At 41.6% G+C, this 18,297-nt stretch overlaps 1 protein-coding gene across 2 annotated transcripts in view; it reads right to left on the bottom strand.

Moving 5' to 3' along the window:
• Tet2 (tet methylcytosine dioxygenase 2) overlaps nt 1-18,297 on the bottom strand; it is a 76,541-nt gene that overhangs the window by 6,499 nt on the left and 51,745 nt on the right. For both annotated transcript variants that reach the window (XM_051185463.1, XM_051185464.1), the window contains 6 exons: nt 12,278-15,603; nt 8,869-8,959; nt 7,539-7,632; nt 6,595-6,803; nt 4,237-4,387; nt 1,558-1,647 (listed from right to left, as the gene is read on the bottom strand). In XM_051185463.1, coding sequence (XP_051041420.1) covers nt 1,558-1,647; nt 4,237-4,387; nt 6,595-6,803; nt 7,539-7,632; nt 8,869-8,959; nt 12,278-15,557 — 3,915 coding nt within the window. In that variant the 5' untranslated portion in view covers nt 15,558-15,603. The remainder of the gene's footprint in view (nt 1-1,557; nt 1,648-4,236; nt 4,388-6,594; nt 6,804-7,538; nt 7,633-8,868; nt 8,960-12,277; nt 15,604-18,297) is intronic.

Genomic DNA, 18,297 nt, shown 5'->3' with positions numbered 1-18,297 from the left:
TGTTGAAGTAAGCACTCTACCACGGGCTTACCCTGCCAGGTCCCAGATTTCCCCCTTCCCCCTCCTTCCTGCTCTTCGAACTTCAAGGCCTGTTTCCCACCAATTCTCAGTGAAATATATACACACATGCACACAATAATAGTTATCGTAGCATATATTCCTAACTGTAACCTTCCTGCCCATGAGCGGATGCAAAGTGGCATTTAGGGATCTATGTATACCCACGTAAACACTGCTATAAACAAAGCCAGGCCCACACTCTTCATTCCCTGAAGTTTCTGCCAGTCTCTGGGGTTTTCCCACCTGCTTTGGTCAGACCCACCATACAGACAAATGGGGATTGTATCACGTTTAAAGTCTTCTATATAATCAAGGAAGCAACCCATGTAAAAAAGAAAATGTACGAGATGGAAGAAAATCTGTATAGATGAAACTTATAAATATAGATACTATCCAAAATGTCTAAGTTTTTTCAAAAATAAAAAGCCAGTCACTTCATACTTCCTTACCTGCAGCACAGAGTTGGAGCATGAATGGTCCCTACAGGCTGATGTCAGGAACAGTTTTCCTTCTATGTATATCTCTCCCTAGTATTTATTATGACAGTTGCTTTTTGTGTTTTATTTCTAAACACATAAAATTTACCCTGATCTCTTTATGTCTCTGTGTGGTCATAAACAGGTCTCAATTTGAGTTCATTGAACTGATTTTGTTGTGGGAATCAATCTGGAGCAATTTCTGACATCATCACCTAGCAAACTGGGGGGTCTAGTACTTGTATAATAAGCAAATGCACCATGTTTTTGCATTTGACTTTTTTTTTTCTCTCTCTCTTAGAGACAAGACTTTCTAGGTAGCTTTGGAGCCTGTTCTAGGACTTGCTCTATAAATCATGCTGGCCTCGAACTCAAAGAGATCTTCTGCCACTGCTTTACGAGTGCTGGGATTAAAGAATCATCACTATCTGGCTGTATTTGGCTTTCCTCATGGAGACAAAGTCTAACAAAAATCTGACATCTGAACCCATACATAATAAATGTAACACACAGTTTATAGATATAGAGATAGATAATCCTGTGAAAGCAGACGGCATACTCAAGGCCATATGAATTAAATACATTCAACAGAATCTTTACCTGAAGATAAATTAGTAGATAAAACATCGGTTAAGACTAATACTTTGTTTTTAAATCTGAAAGGACAAAAAGAATGCCTTTTTGATGGAAAAATTCATACACTAGAAACAGCTCTTCAAGTAGTTTTAACAGTTAAGAGGAAAGGTGGGCTGCAGAGGCAGCTCAGCAGAGAAGAGCACTCACTGTTGTAGAGACCCTGTACCCACATTGTGGTTTACAACTGTCTGTCTATAACTCCAGTTCCAGGGGATGCAATATATAGCATGCATATATAGGGTAGCACTTGTAAACATGAAGAAAAGGAAAAATGAAACTTACAAAAGAAGGTTAAAAAGAAATCACTCCTTCAAAAATACTTGGGGACTCAATAGGCTACAAATAATGAACAAAGTCTGAATCACCAATAATCACTTAAACTTACCTGATTATTGTATGCATCGGGTGCAAACTTCTTGTATATTGGAGCAATTAAAGTAGACAGGTTTTGCAAATGAGATTCTAGTTTCTCTTCCTGTATTAAATAATTCAACAAATTTTCAATTAAACATGAATATGTAAACCTGTGTGTTTAGACACAAGTCAGTTGTATTATTTCCAAGTGTATAGTGTTTTCCTTTATATATAGTGACTAATATGAATGTGAGGCTATCTATCTGGTAGCCAGTTACTTGGGCTTTGGTAAGATGGACTGAATCTCTGCCCTATGCTTGTGGTGTGGTGGTAAGCCAGACAGTTCACAGGAACACATTTGTTTTCATTATTCAATTGTTCATTAAAGAAGATGAACACCTACATTTGTCTAAAAACTGAACAGTTTACTTGAAAGGGAAACTTTTTTATGTTCTCCATACCCCACGCTTATAAAGAAAAGGTTTTCAGATAGGCTTCCGAAGTGGCATAAATTCCCACTGACATACTCAGGAGACAGGGTTTCCCTGTGTAGCCCTGGCTGTCCTGGCACTCACTCTGTAGACCAGGCTGACCTCAAACTCACAGAGATGCGCCTGCCTCTGCGGTGCTGGGATTAAAGGCATGCGCCACCACTCCTGATCAACACATTCTCATTTTAAAATTACTACTGTTAAACACGATTTGGGAAGCTGGAGTGATAGCTCAGCAGTTCAGACACCGGGGCTCTTCTTGGACCCAAGCTTGGCTCCTCTCACTATATCTGGGCAGCTCACAGCCACCTATAACTCAGTCCCAGTTCATCACATGCCTTCTTCTAGACTCCATGGTACCTTCATGTATGTGGTGCGATACACACTCGGGAGCACAATATACATAATAATTATGCTGCCCACACAAATGCATGGCACACACATCAGGAAATGCAGACATCTCCTGTAAATATAGGTAAGTAGATGGCTGTGCCACATTCCTGCCTGAGAAAGGATCCTTTGAGAAAACTTAGATTATTTACCTTTAGTTAATATTATATCCTCCTTTTTAGAGGAATATATTGAATTTAATAACCATGCATGTATTTTAACTACACTTAACATTCAGCATAGTGTATGGAATGAAATAATACACATGGGCCAATAGATTGAGATTTTTAAATCATTTGGCAAACTTACACACAGATTCAAACGCTCTTATATCCTACAATCTAAAATTATGTTTTTCAAAGAATCTGTGTTTTAAGAGATAAAAAAAACTTGATGACTTCAATGAGAAATCAACGCTCATTTTATTTGAACAGAACATGTATACTAAAATTGACCCGTTTTAGTTACTCAAATACATCTATTACAGTAACTTAAATCTTGTGACTGACTAGAAATAGTATAAGCATGCCTTCCATAATTCAGACTTGGAGAGAATGACATCACAAATCCCAATTTAGTTTCCTTTAAAATAAGTCATCCTTGTTTTAAAAACAGTATTTACATACTATCTATAAACCCACAATATTTTTGTCCTTCCTTGTCAGCATGATTCACATTGTCACAGTAATTCCCAGTATATCAGACCTTCAAGCAGGACAACTTTTAGTATGCAAATAATTCTTATCTGTCCTAATATATTATGAACATGTATGTTCTTGTCTAATGAAAAATAGTAATGTTAAATGGAAGCTCATCATTATACATATCAACAGTGTAAATTTACATTGAGAAATCAGATATCATAAACATCAAGAGTCTATTGTCTGCTGAGTGGTGGTGGAGCATGCCTTTAATCCCACTGCACACGGGAGGCAAAGGCAGGCAGATCTCTGTGAGTTTGAGGCCAGCCTGGTTTACAGAGTGAGTTCTAAAACAGGCTCCAAAACTAGAAAGAAACTCTGTCTCAAGAAAAAAAAAAATCTATTGTCTAAGCTGGACATGGTGGTACACACCTTTAATGCCAGCACTTGGGAGGCAGGGATAAGCAGATCTCTGAGTTCCAGGCCATCCTGGTCTACAGAGTGAGGTCCAGGACAGCCAGGGCTACACAGGAAGACTTTTTGCCTATATGACAGCCTTTTCTTTACAGAGCCAACTCTTTAGCCAAGCTAGCCTAACCTAATTTAGTTTTCACATGGGTATTCTGTAAAGACCTATGTGCTGGCTAATTTTTGTCAACTTGACATAACCTAGAGTCATCCTGAAAGAGGCAACTTCAATGAAGAAAATGGGCCCCTATGGGCATTTCTTGATTGATAGGGGAGGACCCAGCTCAACGTGGGCAGTGCCCAGTTGGGCTGGTGGTCCAGGGTACTATAAAAGAAAGTGATCCAACCAAGCCATAGGGAGCAAGCAAACAACACTCATTCATGACCTCAGCAATAGTTCTATGCCTCCAGATTCCTGCTCTGATCTCCCTAGATGATGAGCCACAAGCTTTAAGGTGAAGTCACACTTTCCTCCCCAAGGTGATGTTAGTTATGGTATTTTTAATCCCAGTTGTAGAAAGCCTGGCTAAGACAGCTCACAGGAAGGAATGATCTATGCTGCTATACATAGTCATTTCAGACTTATAAAATAGTTTGTACTTATAGTTTAGCCAGAATTTGTAGGTTCATCTGAGATGAAATTCCTTCTGTTAATGACAGGTCATCCATGCCCATTAATTCTATATGAGAAATAGGTTATATATTAGGAAACAAACCAACCTCTTTTGGATCATCTCCAAGTAGCTTAAATTTCCTTGGTATCTTGCTTCTGGCATACTTACATCCATTATAGTACATGCTCCAAGAACAACCAAAAGAAAAGGAGGCACCACAGGTCTCTGGGTCCAAGCCCTGACAAGCACAGGTTCTCCTGAGATCAAAGGACACAATGCAAGATTACAGATACCACACTGTCTTCTCAAGGGCATCCCCTAGTGCCTCAGTCTGGCAAACTCCACCATCGTATCTTCTGAGCCATGGAGCCATTCTCATGTCTTAAAGAGATAAGGATTACTCTACCCTTTCAACCTTTAATTGTGTAATGGGTGTCAAAGATAACTGTTTCCATGTTTTGTTTGTTACAATGTTGGGTGCTTCAATGTTCTCACTTATTTTTGGTGTTCTAAACCTGTTTGATTATTATTTGTCATGCTCAATTAAAATGCACTTGGTCCATTACTTATAAATGTATTGTTATATACCCAGATTTTGATAAGGTGGAGGGACATTACCAAACTTATTCTACAATTTACCCTGACACCTAAAGTCAAAAAAGACACAACAACAACAACAAAACTATTGACCTAATTTCCCTGATGAACACAGATGGGCAAAGCTTGTACACCATACTGAACAACATATGAAGATATTCAGCTTGGCAGAGTTGGTTTCATCTCAACATTGCATTGGCTCAACACACAAATAAGTACAGACATTACATGATCTCAACAGACACGCAAAAATATTTTGAGAAAGTTCAACATTCCTGAATGGGAAGTGCTAAAGAAGCTAGGGATAGAAGACCTATGTCAAACACAATAAAGGGTACACAGTAAAGTCAGAGTCAACATATACTACACGGGGACTATTTCTTCTCAAACCAAAAATGAAGCAAGATCCTATATATCACTATTCTTATTTAATTCAATGCTCAGTCTTTTCAGGAAAGTACAGAATACAAAAAAAGAAATATGAAAAAAAATTCAATGGATTTTGCAAATAGCACATACAGATTTAGTTGCTAGTACCCACATTAGGTAGCTCACAATTGCCTATAACTCTAGCTCTAGGGGTATTTAACACCTCTGGCCTCTGTGAGTACTAGGACTCACATGAAAACACCCACACAGATAATTACAAAAAAAAAAAAATGTCAACAAAGAAATTTTCTCAACTCTTTTATATAGCAGTAATGAACTTGATAAGAAAGAAAAAAATCACAAGTTCAAATAATGTAAAGTACAAATGAATAAAATTAACCAAAGAGGTGAAAGATCTCTATATTAAAAAGCTCAAGACAATTAAGAAATTCGAGATCAGTATTGTAGAATGGCTATATTAATAAAAATGATCTAGAGTGAAAGCAATCACCAAATTTCCAATTACATTCTTCACACCCTTAAAAAAATTATTCCCAAATTGAGAGGGAAGCAAAAAGCCCCAAACAGCCAAAATAATCCTAAACAGAAAAAAACAACACCTGGCCTCAGACTATACTACAGAGCGATAGGAACAAACCATTACAGTATTCATACAAAACCAATTAGACCAATGGATAAGAACAGAGGACCCAGAAATAGAACTACAGCCATCTGACATTTTGATAAATGTAACAAGATTCAAATTTGAGAAGTCCTTTTGAAAAAAAAATGGTGCTGGGAAATAAGTATCCACGTGCTATAGAACAAAATTCACTTCAGTGTGGATTCCAGCTAGGAGAGGTGTAGCCCAATTAGACTGGGTCTGTGTACCCCAATTAACTCTATCTATAGAAAATCCCTCAGAATCATGCCCAGAGATGTCTCCAAGGTGATTCTAGATCCTGTCAAGTTGACGAACAATAAGCCACCACCTGAGGTAATCTTAATGACAGTGAGATTATATGGCTCAAGAAAGCTTTTGTGGGGAGAAAATCTTTACCAAGTAAATTGACAGGGATCAAATGTAGGCTATTTAAAGAACTGCAAAAACCACTACAGAGTAGAAAAAATGACTTCTATAGAACTTTTACAAGCCTTAAAATGATTTTATTTATAGTAAAGCCTAATTTTGCTTACTAAAGTGGTAAAGCCACATTGATCAGGAGTGCCAAATTATGGCATGAGAACTAAAATAAAAATCATGGTAACACTGAAGCCACGTGGGTGCAGACACCGAGATATTACCAGAAACTGCTGCTGAGTAATGACTTACGGTCTAAGTGCACAGAATATCCCTAAAATTCCGCACGAATCATTCCTTCTAGCAAACCATACTATGAAATAAAAGTGATCCCCACTTTATCAACAGACAAATTCGAACCCTGGTTGAAACGGAACTACACCCCTGGAGGGTAGGAAGGGTCTTAGCTCCACTTACTCTTCATTCAGGGCACAGCGGCGAATAGTGGGGGCACCGTATTTACTCAGGGTCTCTTTAAGATCTGAGTAGAGTTGGTCAGCCAGAGGCCGTGGGATCCCTTCCCATATCATGATGAGGATGACAATCACAGCAACATCACAGCTGTGGCCAGCTCGCTCTCGAACCAAACACAGGAGCTTCTCCTCAAGGTTGTCTCTCCGAATCACCTGTGTGAATCAATAGCCCACGCAAACAGCCCCGCCCCACCCCAGACAGAACAAAGGTCAGTTGGGTCCAATCCATATCCACTTGCATATACATGCATACTGTTGTGTCTGGATCAAAATGATCATCTAACCAACTATCACAAGAAGTCATGGTACAAAAGTATTCCTCAATGGCTAGCAGACCATGCCTGGTTCAGTGTGGGCAGTTAAATGCTGCTGCTGTAGCAAGAACCGCACAAAAGTTCTTAGATGAGGTTTCCATTAAGTGGCATTATAAATATTGATGTGGCGCTTAAAGGGTTAAGGACTGTTTCTTCACAATCTAAGGACTATGCTTTAGACCACTGGTTCTCAATCTTCCTAAGGCCATGGCCATGTTGTGATGACACCCACCCAATCACAACTGAAATTTTTCTACTGTTATGAATCATACTGTAAATATCTATGTTTCCCGACGGTCTTGGGTGGCCCCTGTGAAAGAGCTGTTTGACCATCCCTTCCCCAGGGCTCTTGACCTACAGGTTGAGAACTTCTGCTTCAGACCTCTACTACTAAATTACTTCAACTTAATGGTTTGTTCATGATTTTAGAACTACTCAACCTTAAGGATACAAGATGACACACAGGATATGTTCATCCCAACTGGCAATGCTCTGTGACTTGGCCAAGCCAATTCTTGAATCAACCAAAATGAGCAAGACAGAAGGGTAAGACGCACTGACAAGTCACACTTACCCATTTGGCAATAGGACATCCCTGAGAGCTTTTGCCTTCTTTACCAGTATAGGTGACTCTTTCAATCCTAAGAGCTTTACCCTTCTGTCCAAACCTTAAAGAAACACACACACACACACACTTAGTAGACTACTTCAAAAGGCAATCAAAAATATCTGGACATTTAAGTGTAGTTTTTTTTCTACAACCACATCCTAAGAAGTATAGGGTTTAATTTATTCTTTAAAAATTGGTGTAAGCCAAGTATAATGGTAAGTCTTAGGTCTTTCCTTCAGTATCCAAATATACCAAAAGTTATAATGAATTATTCTGTAATTATATATTGAGTGAAAAAATGCTGGAAAGGCTATCTTTATATACAAGGTACAAAATAAGTTAGTTTGCTAAATTCAGTTTTTGAAACCATATACTATTTTATTATCATCCTTTACTAAATTTATCTTACAACTTGGAGAATTGTAAGCTTTAAGAAATCTTGTGTTTCTAAAGAAATCTGGGAAAAAGTTAGTATCCAGCTATTTTGAAAAAGTCAGAACTCTAGAAATAGCTTGTATTTCCTGTACACCAAATGCTGTACGCTGTTAACAAAAGAAAGTGCCTAGAGAAATTCACTGCCTCTGCCAGGATGGGGGGGAGGGCTCCATGGTGGATTTCTCCATAATAAATTAGAAGTGCACAATCCACAAATAAAGCAAGGATGGTACTGTGTGCAATACCCATGCATGCATACACACACACACACATATATATGTGTGTGTATGCATGCAAATACATTTTTGTAACATGGTTGCTGCTTAAGAGCTCAGAGCTTTAGCTATAGGGAATAGCCTTCTGAGTCTTCCACATAAGGGAATTATGTGTAGATACCCTGGCCTGACAGTTTGGGAAAGTAAATGGAGTCTCTCAGTTAACCTTTCACACTTGCTTTCTCCTGTAAGAGAAAGAATTCATTTGCGAAGCTAAGAATTTAAATCAATAGTCCTGACTCCTACTGCTTCCCCCTTGTTTCTTTGACACATCACCAAGTAAGGCGAAATGGAGAGTGAGGCCCCTTTGCAGCAGGTTGGCTGGATGATTTTTGCTTGCGCCCAGGGTTTTCTAGCATCCATTTCCAAGTGGGCAGCCTATGCCAGCTAAGCAACTATTTGTCCTGTCAAATATTGTGACTATGCAGTGAATAGCAGTGTGTTGGGTTGGCAACCCTGGAATAGCTAAGCCTACTGATAATTACTTGATTTACAATTGTTTACTGCTCTGTGTGGGGGGATTGGAAAAACTGGGGTATACAAAGGATAAATGTTAATCTGCCCTGTGCCTTTGAGTTAATTACCTTTCTTCCATGATTGTTCTAATAGCTGCCACATTAGGACCAGCTCCTAGATGGGTATAAAAAGGGCCTTCATCTTTTTCATTAACTTGTTCTGTTGAGATAATAGAAGATTATTATTTTAGACCTCAATTATACTAAGTATTAAGGCTACATCCAAAGATTATCCCCCAGCTGCACATTAATGGCTCTAAGTAACTTTCATTCTTTTTTTTCCCTTTAAATTGGAGTACATTGGTGGCTTGGCCCTTTAGAAAAATGTGCCAAGTAATACATACACAATGGTCCCTGGTGAATTATCACTACATTTCAGATATAGCATAAGAAATTATTTAAAATCAAGTAATTGGAACCAAATAGAAATAAAGGAATTAAAGTATATATAATAAACTACAACAGTTTTCTAACCAGAAAAAAAAGAAAGAAAGAAAAATCCAACAAGAATCAGGCTTGTCATTTGAAAATTACAAAGTTTAAAGATGAATCTTGTCTATTCCGCTCCAGATTACTCAACAGGTGAAGTCCTTTTATTCTGTTCCCATTTGCCCTCAACATTTTACAAGAACTATTTTCATGGCACTTTGGAGCTATCTTGGGAGAGCATCCTAGAGAGTCCAGTAAAAGGACCAGCTGTAGAAGTAAAGGTTGGAAATTGGTTCTGTCTATATAACATTCGCTACACATTAGCTCCGTGAGGCAGCTTATTAGCCACACACAGGACAGAAGGACTTCAAGTGGATGGTGCAATACAGTGAGGACACGGGATGGGTGGAACACTAGACAGTAATGTACCCTGTTCGTCTAATGTCTTCATCTACACCTGTAAGGGCCAGGGCCAGTCACTACAGGTATCTCCAGCTGCACATCTACACCTGTAAGGGCCAGCCACTACAGGTATCTCCAGCTGCATGTCTACACCTGTGAGGGCCAGCCACTACAGGTATCTCCAGCTGCACATCTGTACATAACACAAACTTAACAGGTGGCATTTATTTTTTAAAAAAAAATACCATTTTTATAAAAAAAATAAAACAAACAAAAAGGAACACAAACCAACACAAAGCATTTCAGTGGGAAAGTACTCACTCTAAGTGTTCCTAAGGGAGCATCTGCAAGTTCTCATTGCTCCAGTACCAAGGGCTAACTTACAGTACTCAGAGCCTTGTAACTAAGTTAAGTACTCAGAACTTTGGGACTGCAATTTTCCAGCTCAAGATTAAAGATAGTAACTCCCTCAATTCCCAGAAATCTACTAATCTTTAACCACAGACATGGGTTTATGGCACTGTTTTGGTTTAAAAGCTACATGAGTTGGAGGAAGTAGTTATTTTTTTCATGTTAACAAGTTTTCCTGCCTATATGCCTTCTCTAAGAGATAAAAGTTAAAATAAATAGATCCAGGCTGGGCATGGTGATACATGCCTTTAGTCCTAGCACTTGGGAGGCAGAGGCAGGCCAGCCTGACCTACATAGTGAGTTACAAGATGAACAGGGCTGGGAGACCACGTCGTGAAAACCAAACCAAACCAAATTAAAGATCCAGGGCTGGAGAGATGGATCAAGCAGTTAGAATTCCCAGTACCCTTATGTTGGCTCACAACTGTAGTTCCATGTGATCCTATGCCTTCTTCTGGTGTGCAGACAGACAGACAGAATTTCAATTAATACAAACAAGTCATTAAAATGATATAAAATACATTTATACTTCAAGATCTTATTAGTGGGGGAAAATGAATATATTCAGTTGGTTTTGGGGGGGAGCAAATGCAAGTGAAGTTTTCATTTTGCATGGCACAAATGTCTGAAATTTAAAGATAAAAACATTTTTTTTATGAGCCTTTACAATTGGCTCCAGCTTTAAAAAGGAAGAAAAGAAGTCTTAACAGTTTTGTTTGTGAGCCTAGCCATTAAGGGCTGAGACATCTCGGTGATATCTGGCAACCACACAATTACTAGAACCATTCCTACCTGAGTGGCAACACCCTCTACCCAGAGCCAGAATGTCATCTGGGACTAAGCTACCACTAAGGGCCATGTATGGCTCTATGGTCCAGCCACAGCCAGGGTCTGCGTTATGTCTGTGGTCAGTGACATGTCAGGAGGCTTTGGAAGTCATTTAAGATGAAATCAGAGGGCTAGAATGAGCCTGTCCTGCCCTTTGCCGCCCTGGGAAAACTGCCCTTACATCTCACTGCCCACTACAGCAAGAGACTAGTTGGCCCATATACTTGGGATAGAGGACCTCCACCCCTCACCACTGGCAAGGGTGAACCTACCGTGAGGGCATGCATGTAGGGGAGCTGATTCCACCACACCTGAGGTGGGTGGCCCCAATGTCTTGATCTGACCTAACTGGCTCACAACTGGGCCTTGGGTTGACCCACCCCCCCCCCACCTTAGCATCTACCTCATCTGGGTCCTGTTGGAGCTTGTGAAGGGACTGGTTCTGTGGAATGATACTAGAAAGATCTCTAAGACACAGGATACCCCAGAAGAGCTCTGGTGAAGATCCAGTGAGGAAGGAGTACCAAAACCCAGAGGCTTTGAACCAGACCAATGACTCATTGCAATGGACAGTTGTTAGTCAGGCTGATGGGACAAAGGGACATACTATATGACACACCAAAGCCTCCAATGACATCAGGATGGAGGGGAGGTGATGGAAGGGAGGTGATGGAAGAGAGGTGATGGAAGGGAGGTGATGGAGAGTAGGTGATGGAAGGGAGGTGATTGAGGGGAGGTGATAGAGGGAAGGTGATGGAGGGGAGGTGATGAAGAAGAGATGGAGGGGAGGTTATGGAGAGGAGGTGATGGAAGAGAGGTGATGGAAGGGAGATGATTGAGGGGAGGTGATGGAGAGGAGGTGATAGAGGGAAGGTGATGGAGGAGAAGAGATGGAAGGGAGGTTATGGAGGAGAGGTGATGGAGGAAGGTGATGGAGGTAAGGTGATGGTGGAGAGGAGATGGAGAAGGTGATGGTGAAGAGGTGATGGAGGGGATGGGAGAGGAGAGGGGAGGTGATGGAGGAGATGATGAAGGAGAGGTGATGGAGGAGGTGATGGAGAGGAGGTGATAGGTGATGGAGGGAAGATGATGGAGGAGAGGTGGAGAGGCAGGAGGGAAGGGGATAAGAGATTTTGATGTTTCGGATGTGGTTCTTGTTCTATATTGATTTAATGTTTTTTTTTTTCTGTTTCTCTTTTTCTTTGTTGTTGCTTTTATTTGCTTCCTTACTTTGTTTTTTGTTTTCTTTCATGAAGGGGATACAACAGGGATGAGGAGACCAGGAGATGAGCAGAATTGAGGTGCAAAGATTCAGTAAAGAAGTTAAGGAAGGAAGAAACTCTCAGATACGAAGACAGTTAGCTGATTTGGGAAACAGCCTGTGCGTCAGTATGTTACTTGTACTTACCTACACATCTGCATGATGCGATATCATACTGAGTCTTGACAGGCGTATCCAATAAGTTTCTTATGGGAAGTTTTAGGAGTTTGGAAGGTGAGTCTAAAAAATTGTTGAGAGCAGAGCCAGCTGTCCTTTTGGTTGGTGTCTTTTCCGCAGCTGGGGTGTGGCTCTCAGGGTCTACAGTGTGGACATTGGTAGATAAAACTGTGATGGCCCCCGATGTCTCCACTCTCACTGGTTCGTGTGAGAGAGTCAGGGACTTATGGTTAAAGAATGAGTTGAGCTGAAACTGCTTCAGATGCTGCTCCAAGGTCTCAATGATGCTCTTCGGCTGCCCGTCATCACAGCTCAGTGGGGAAATCTCTTGCTTTATCCTTTTGGACAGTTTTTCTTGGGGTGCCGACATGGGGCGTTTACAGGATGAGGGTTTGGACCCAGGCTCAGTCTTGATTGGCCTGTGCATCTGATTGTGACAAGGGTCAACCTGGAACTGCTGTGTTTGCTGCTGTCCTTGCTTCTGTAAGAGCAGCCACCTTAGGGCAGCATGTTTCTGAGTGTCCCTCGGAGGAGGGGTCTGCATCTGATTTCCTCCCGGCTTGGGCACAGGGAGTGCCTTTGCTTGATCGGGCACCAAGTACCTCTGCTGAGCTACTTCAGCTAGTTTTGCTGCCTGCTGCTGCCCAGGCAACACATCCTGGCTTCTGCCTTTAAATCCCTGCAGGGTGGGAGCTTCTTGAGGCTTCTGTTCTTGGACTGGAAAGCACCTGTGATGAATATCCTGATTTGGGGTCACATCATTTGGAAAATATTGCATGTTCTGCAGGCTTGGGGTCTTATTTCCTGCAAGTAGTTCAGGATATAGAGTTTGTTCTCGAGTCTCAGGAACCGGGTGTGTATCATTTGAACAGGGAATCTGTGATTTGCTGGGATTCGATTTGAAGATCTTCATATAAGGGTAATTGTTACTACTCACATTCTGTACTTGCTCCAGCGGCCCTTGGCTATTGTGAGTTTGGAAATTACTTGATTTTGAAAACTGGTTTTCACCACTATAGCATTCTCCCACTTTAATCCGGCCAGAGCATGGTCCTTCTCTTTGCTTCTCATTGCTACCTTGGAGATGAGAAAAGATCTGGGGCATTTCTTCTTTATTCTTCCTCTGTAATTGTTGCTGCTGGCAGTTTTGAGGGAAATTTGAGTTCTGGGATGCTTGTGTTTGGGCTGTGTGCATAGGAGGTTTATGCTGTAAAAAGGTTGAAAATGGTTCGGTCTCTGCGGCCTGCTGATTCAAGTGCTTCTTAGTGGAGGGATCCACTCTTTGCTGGAAATGAAACGGAGGCGCACTCGGTGCTTGCCCGTGAGCACCAGGAGAGGGGTCTGCCTTGGAGATGCACCCCTGGTATGAAGTTTGCTGGAACGGTAGCTGTTGGTCCCTCATACCTGGAGAGTGTCCTTGATTCAGCTCCACTTGGTACGCTTGTGACTTCTGCTCAGGCGGAACTGTTTTCTGGATGTAAGGTAGCCTTTGGAATCCTCCCAGCACATTTACATTTCCCGTGCACCATTTGGAGGGCATCTGACCGGAAGGGCTGGCCTGATAGCGAAGGACTGAGTGAAACATCGCATCCTTACATTGCGGCTGATGGTGTGCTTCACGAAGCCGAGAGGTCTTCAGTTCAATCCATCCCGGTTTCAGGTAGTGCTGGGCCGCCAGCAGCGGATCTTGTGCTGGTTCCCCATTTTCATCCTTCAGAATGTCTTGTTCCCTGTGTCCCATCAGATGCAGGCTGCGCTCTTGTAAGTCTCCACTGCGGCCATGATTCGGGGGATAATACTTGAGATATTCTGACATTGTTCTTGTTTGTTCAGAGCATACTGAGCCACGATTACTCTGATGTCCTTCTGGAAGCACCGACAAGGGGTTGGATGTGTGAACAGATAGATTTGGACTCTGGCAAGATGGTGCCACCTTTGGTTGATGTTCCATTTTCCCTTCCCGTAAGAGAGTTGTGTTGCTTAAGTGACGGTGCTCTTCCAAGGCCTCATCATTCAGAGAACCTTTTCCCTCCGAAGGAAGCGGAAGAACGGGACGGGGACAAAGAAGCAACTGTGGTGTTGGAGTTACGGCAGTGGCAGAAATGGACTCTTTAGTGAACACTGAGCCTTGCCTGAAGTAAGCACCATTGATTTCCTTTCGCTGTAAATACTGTTCGGAGCTGCCACAAGAAGCTTGCAAATCACTGTTGGAACTGGAACCGAACTCTTCAGCAAACGGCTTCATGTTTCCCTGGATGTTTCTGTTTTCTGCAGGAGATGGGCACGTCTCCAAAACTGAATTTTGTTGGTGTTCTGGTTTTGGGAAGGGACAGGTACCTAGCACTCCAGCTGGTTTGCTGGCATTATCAGCATCACAGACCTCAGTCACCGGGGCAGCTGGCTCCGGAGGCAGCTGGGAGCCTGAGGTCTGTGGGGAATTGATCTGCTCTGAGGTATGCGATGGTTGAGTGATCTCACAAGACAACTCATTAGTAGCCCGACTGTTGAGGGCATTCACATGAGATGTGTTATTCTGCACTGCAGTGGAAACACTATCTGGACAACACTGAGATGGTGTTCTTTCCAGGACTTCACCACGTGTGTTTTCCACAGAAGGGGCAGAAACTGTAGCACCATTAGGCATTAGCACAGCCTTGTTTTTAAGTAGTAAAACGTTCCTGCCATTTTCCCCTTCCTGCTCCTCAAGAACCGGAAACTCTGTGTGTTCAACTCCATTGCAGTTACGAGTCGGGAAATCTTCGATGGCTGTCCCTGCACCTCCCTGGGTAACAGAGGGCACAGCATCTCTGTTCTCTCTCACACTGGAGACATTTGGCTGACGGCTGCTTCCACCTGGGTTTCTTTCTTGGCTTGCCCTGAAGTTATTACCTTCTCCCTTAGCTTTTTGGTCTAGTTTCAGTTTCTTGTTTAGATGGAGCCCAGAGAGAGATGGTTCACTAACAGTGCGTTTTATCCCTCCGTTTTGCAAGCACCCGGAATACCCTCTGCCTTCGTGTAAGAAGTCTGGACTCTCGCGACTGCTCTGGCTGCCTTTCACATGGGGTATTCCATAATAGCGTTCGAAGGTCTGCCACTTAGTGCCTCCATTCACTCCTTCTGGATGAAGTCTCTCTGCTAACAGGCTTCCATTCTGGAGCTGTGGTTCTGTCTGGCGAATGGGAGAAGGTGATGGTATCAGGAATGGACTCAGACTGTTGCCCTCAGGATGGGTGGGTCTGTCCTGTTCCATCAGGCTTGCTTCGGGGCCATCCACAAGGCTGTCCTTTGAATGAGTCCTAAAGAATACAGACACAAAAATTGAAAAGGCATTACAACACCATCAGTACCTAGGTATAACAATTAGATACTCATTTTCATCTTTTAGCCAACAGCTTCCTCTTGTCTTCCTAGCATGCAGAAGAGGAACAATGGAATCCCAGCTGCTTTGAGAAGTTCACACTTCACCAGCCAGTAGTATCAGAGGAAAAAACCCTACATCCCCTCTCCCAGCTCTTACTGTCATTTCTGGTTCCTGAGTGTTCCTTGGATCGTCTGCATTAAAATTCACTGTGTTCTATTTTGTCTCATAATACCTGTAACAGCTCCTCAAAAAATAAATCCTCCCTCAAGTTCTTCCAGGCTGCCTCAAAGATCAAAAAGAACATTCTAATGATCTAATAAAATCTAATCCTGGTATCTTTCAGCCTTATCATACCTGATTAATTCTGCCTGGCCTGTATCAGTGCTTTTCAAACTCTTTCATGGGACAGGAATATCATATTTCATTTCAGTGATGCCAATATGCAATGGATGATATGGTGAATGGCATGGCTCTAAAATACCCATTTGGCTAGGGACTTAAGTCAGTGCAAGGTGATATGTGCAGCTTGCAAGAAACTGTCCGCAGGTTCAATACACAACCACTTCCAAACATGCACCACCTCCAAGCATGTCACTTCTAGGTGATATTGCAACAACAGGTAGACCCCCACTTTAATAAAGATTTCCTGTCTAGGGTGGATGAGATGACTGAGCAGGTTAAGTAAGGGCACTTACTTGTCACCAAGCTGACGGCTGCAGTTTAATTCCCAGCGCCCAAGTGAGAGGAGTGAAGTCCTACGAATTGTCCCCTGCCTGACCTCTTACAACTATCATGGCACATGCATACATATATAATACATAGAATACATATAGTCATACATAAATAAATGCAATTTAAAATTTTTTAAGCCTGATAATTGGTTTCATATGCAAATATCTATCCTTTCTGCCCCAGCAGTGACAACCTATAAAAACCATCAGTAAGTGCCTTCAGCTCAAAGTGCTTTTGCTGGTGTGTAACAGGAGCCCTCTACATCTATGTCAGCATCACCTTCTGCTAATTCAGTTTCTTCTACATCTTGAACTTCAACTGTAGGTGGCCTGCCTCTATTATGTACTGCTTAAACATAAATCTAATTCATTTTGGTGCTTAATCTGATTCATTTTGGTCCTCATCCACTAAATTTCACTAGGATGATTCAAATTCTAACTTATTACCACTATTATCGATTCAAACATTTTTCAGATTTGTTAAAAAAAAAAAAAAAAAATTCAAAGCCCTAAGATGAAAAGGCTGGAGGTGGCGGAGGGGGTGGGCATTTAAAAACTCATCTTAAGGGCTAGAAGAAATGGCTCAGTAGTTAAGACCTGTGTTTGGTTCTGAACACCAATGTTGTGGCTAATCTGGTCTTCTACTCTGAACACATGTAACTGCAAAACATGCACACACACATGCACATGCGTGCGCGCGCACACGCGCACACACACACACACACAAAGTAAATCGTTTTTAAAACTGTAAACACTTCCAGATTCATTTAGTCATCCTCTTCATCTTTCTCATTTAAGACTAATAGTGGAGGTGGGCACTATTTTCTGTCTGGATGTAAACAGTGCTGTATTAGATTAGTACTTAGTTTTTAGACAAGACAGAGGAAGAAATGAGATAGAAATGCTGAGAAACAACATTAAAGTTATTAACTTTAGCAGGACACTGTTGCTCGAACTTTTAATCCCCTATGGGAAGGGGATGTGTCTACAGGAGTTCTAGGACAGCCAGGTGAGACTCAGTCTCAAGAAGATAGTGATGCTGTACACTGATCAACGAAGAGACCAGCTGAAACGCTGTCATCATTTCTAAAGATTTAGTAAAGTGGCCCCCAAAATGCAATTATATCCTCAAAACATAAAAGCAATCCCAAGCTTTCTGGAGATAAAACATTGTAGTTGTAACAGAAGAAGTAAACTCAAAAGCTCTATGTCTATATAACAAGATTGCAATAGGGAAGGAAGAGACAAGAAAATATAACACCCAGCTAGATGTTCTGAAAAGGATGGAGCCAGCCTGGTGGGCAGCAGTGTCGTTCTAGGATGTCCCAAGTTTCTCTCCAGTGTTTCTATAGTGCCTTACTCATTTCAACAGTTACATGGCTGGACTCCATGGTTATCCCAACAATTTACATATGGTCTCTAACCTTTTGCTGCAAAATACACAGACGGAATAATAACAGCAATGGGAAGAGGATTGCTTTTAATTGTCTTTTCATACTTTTAAATGTGCATTACTTAATAAAAATTTAAATTGATAAGATACTTCTCACTGCACAAAAAAAAAGTGATGTCTTTTTCTACATTTCAAATAACAGGCGAGATTGACATCGCCCAACGTAGACATGAATATATGGTTACATTCAACTACTGCACCCTTGCAGTAGTTGCTACTTTAAGTTGAAACGTGCTACAAGAAAAGAACCACTGGATTGCAGGCCTATCTGAAAAAATAATGTAAATCTCTCACTTTTAAAAAAATATCCATGATGGGCTAAGGACGTAGTTCATCTGGTAGAGTGCTTGTCTGGCATGTACAAAGTCCTGGCTGACCTCAGTCCCCAGCACCACATTAACCCAGGCAGATGGCACATGCATACTAATACTCCAAAGGAAGACGC

The sequence above is a fragment of the Phodopus roborovskii genome, unplaced genomic scaffold, assembly GCF_943737965.1.
Source record: "Phodopus roborovskii unplaced genomic scaffold, PHOROB, whole genome shotgun sequence".
In the NCBI taxonomy this organism is placed as follows: domain Eukaryota; kingdom Metazoa; phylum Chordata; class Mammalia; order Rodentia; family Cricetidae; genus Phodopus; species Phodopus roborovskii.
This window is presented reverse-complemented; position numbering and strand designations above follow the sequence as displayed.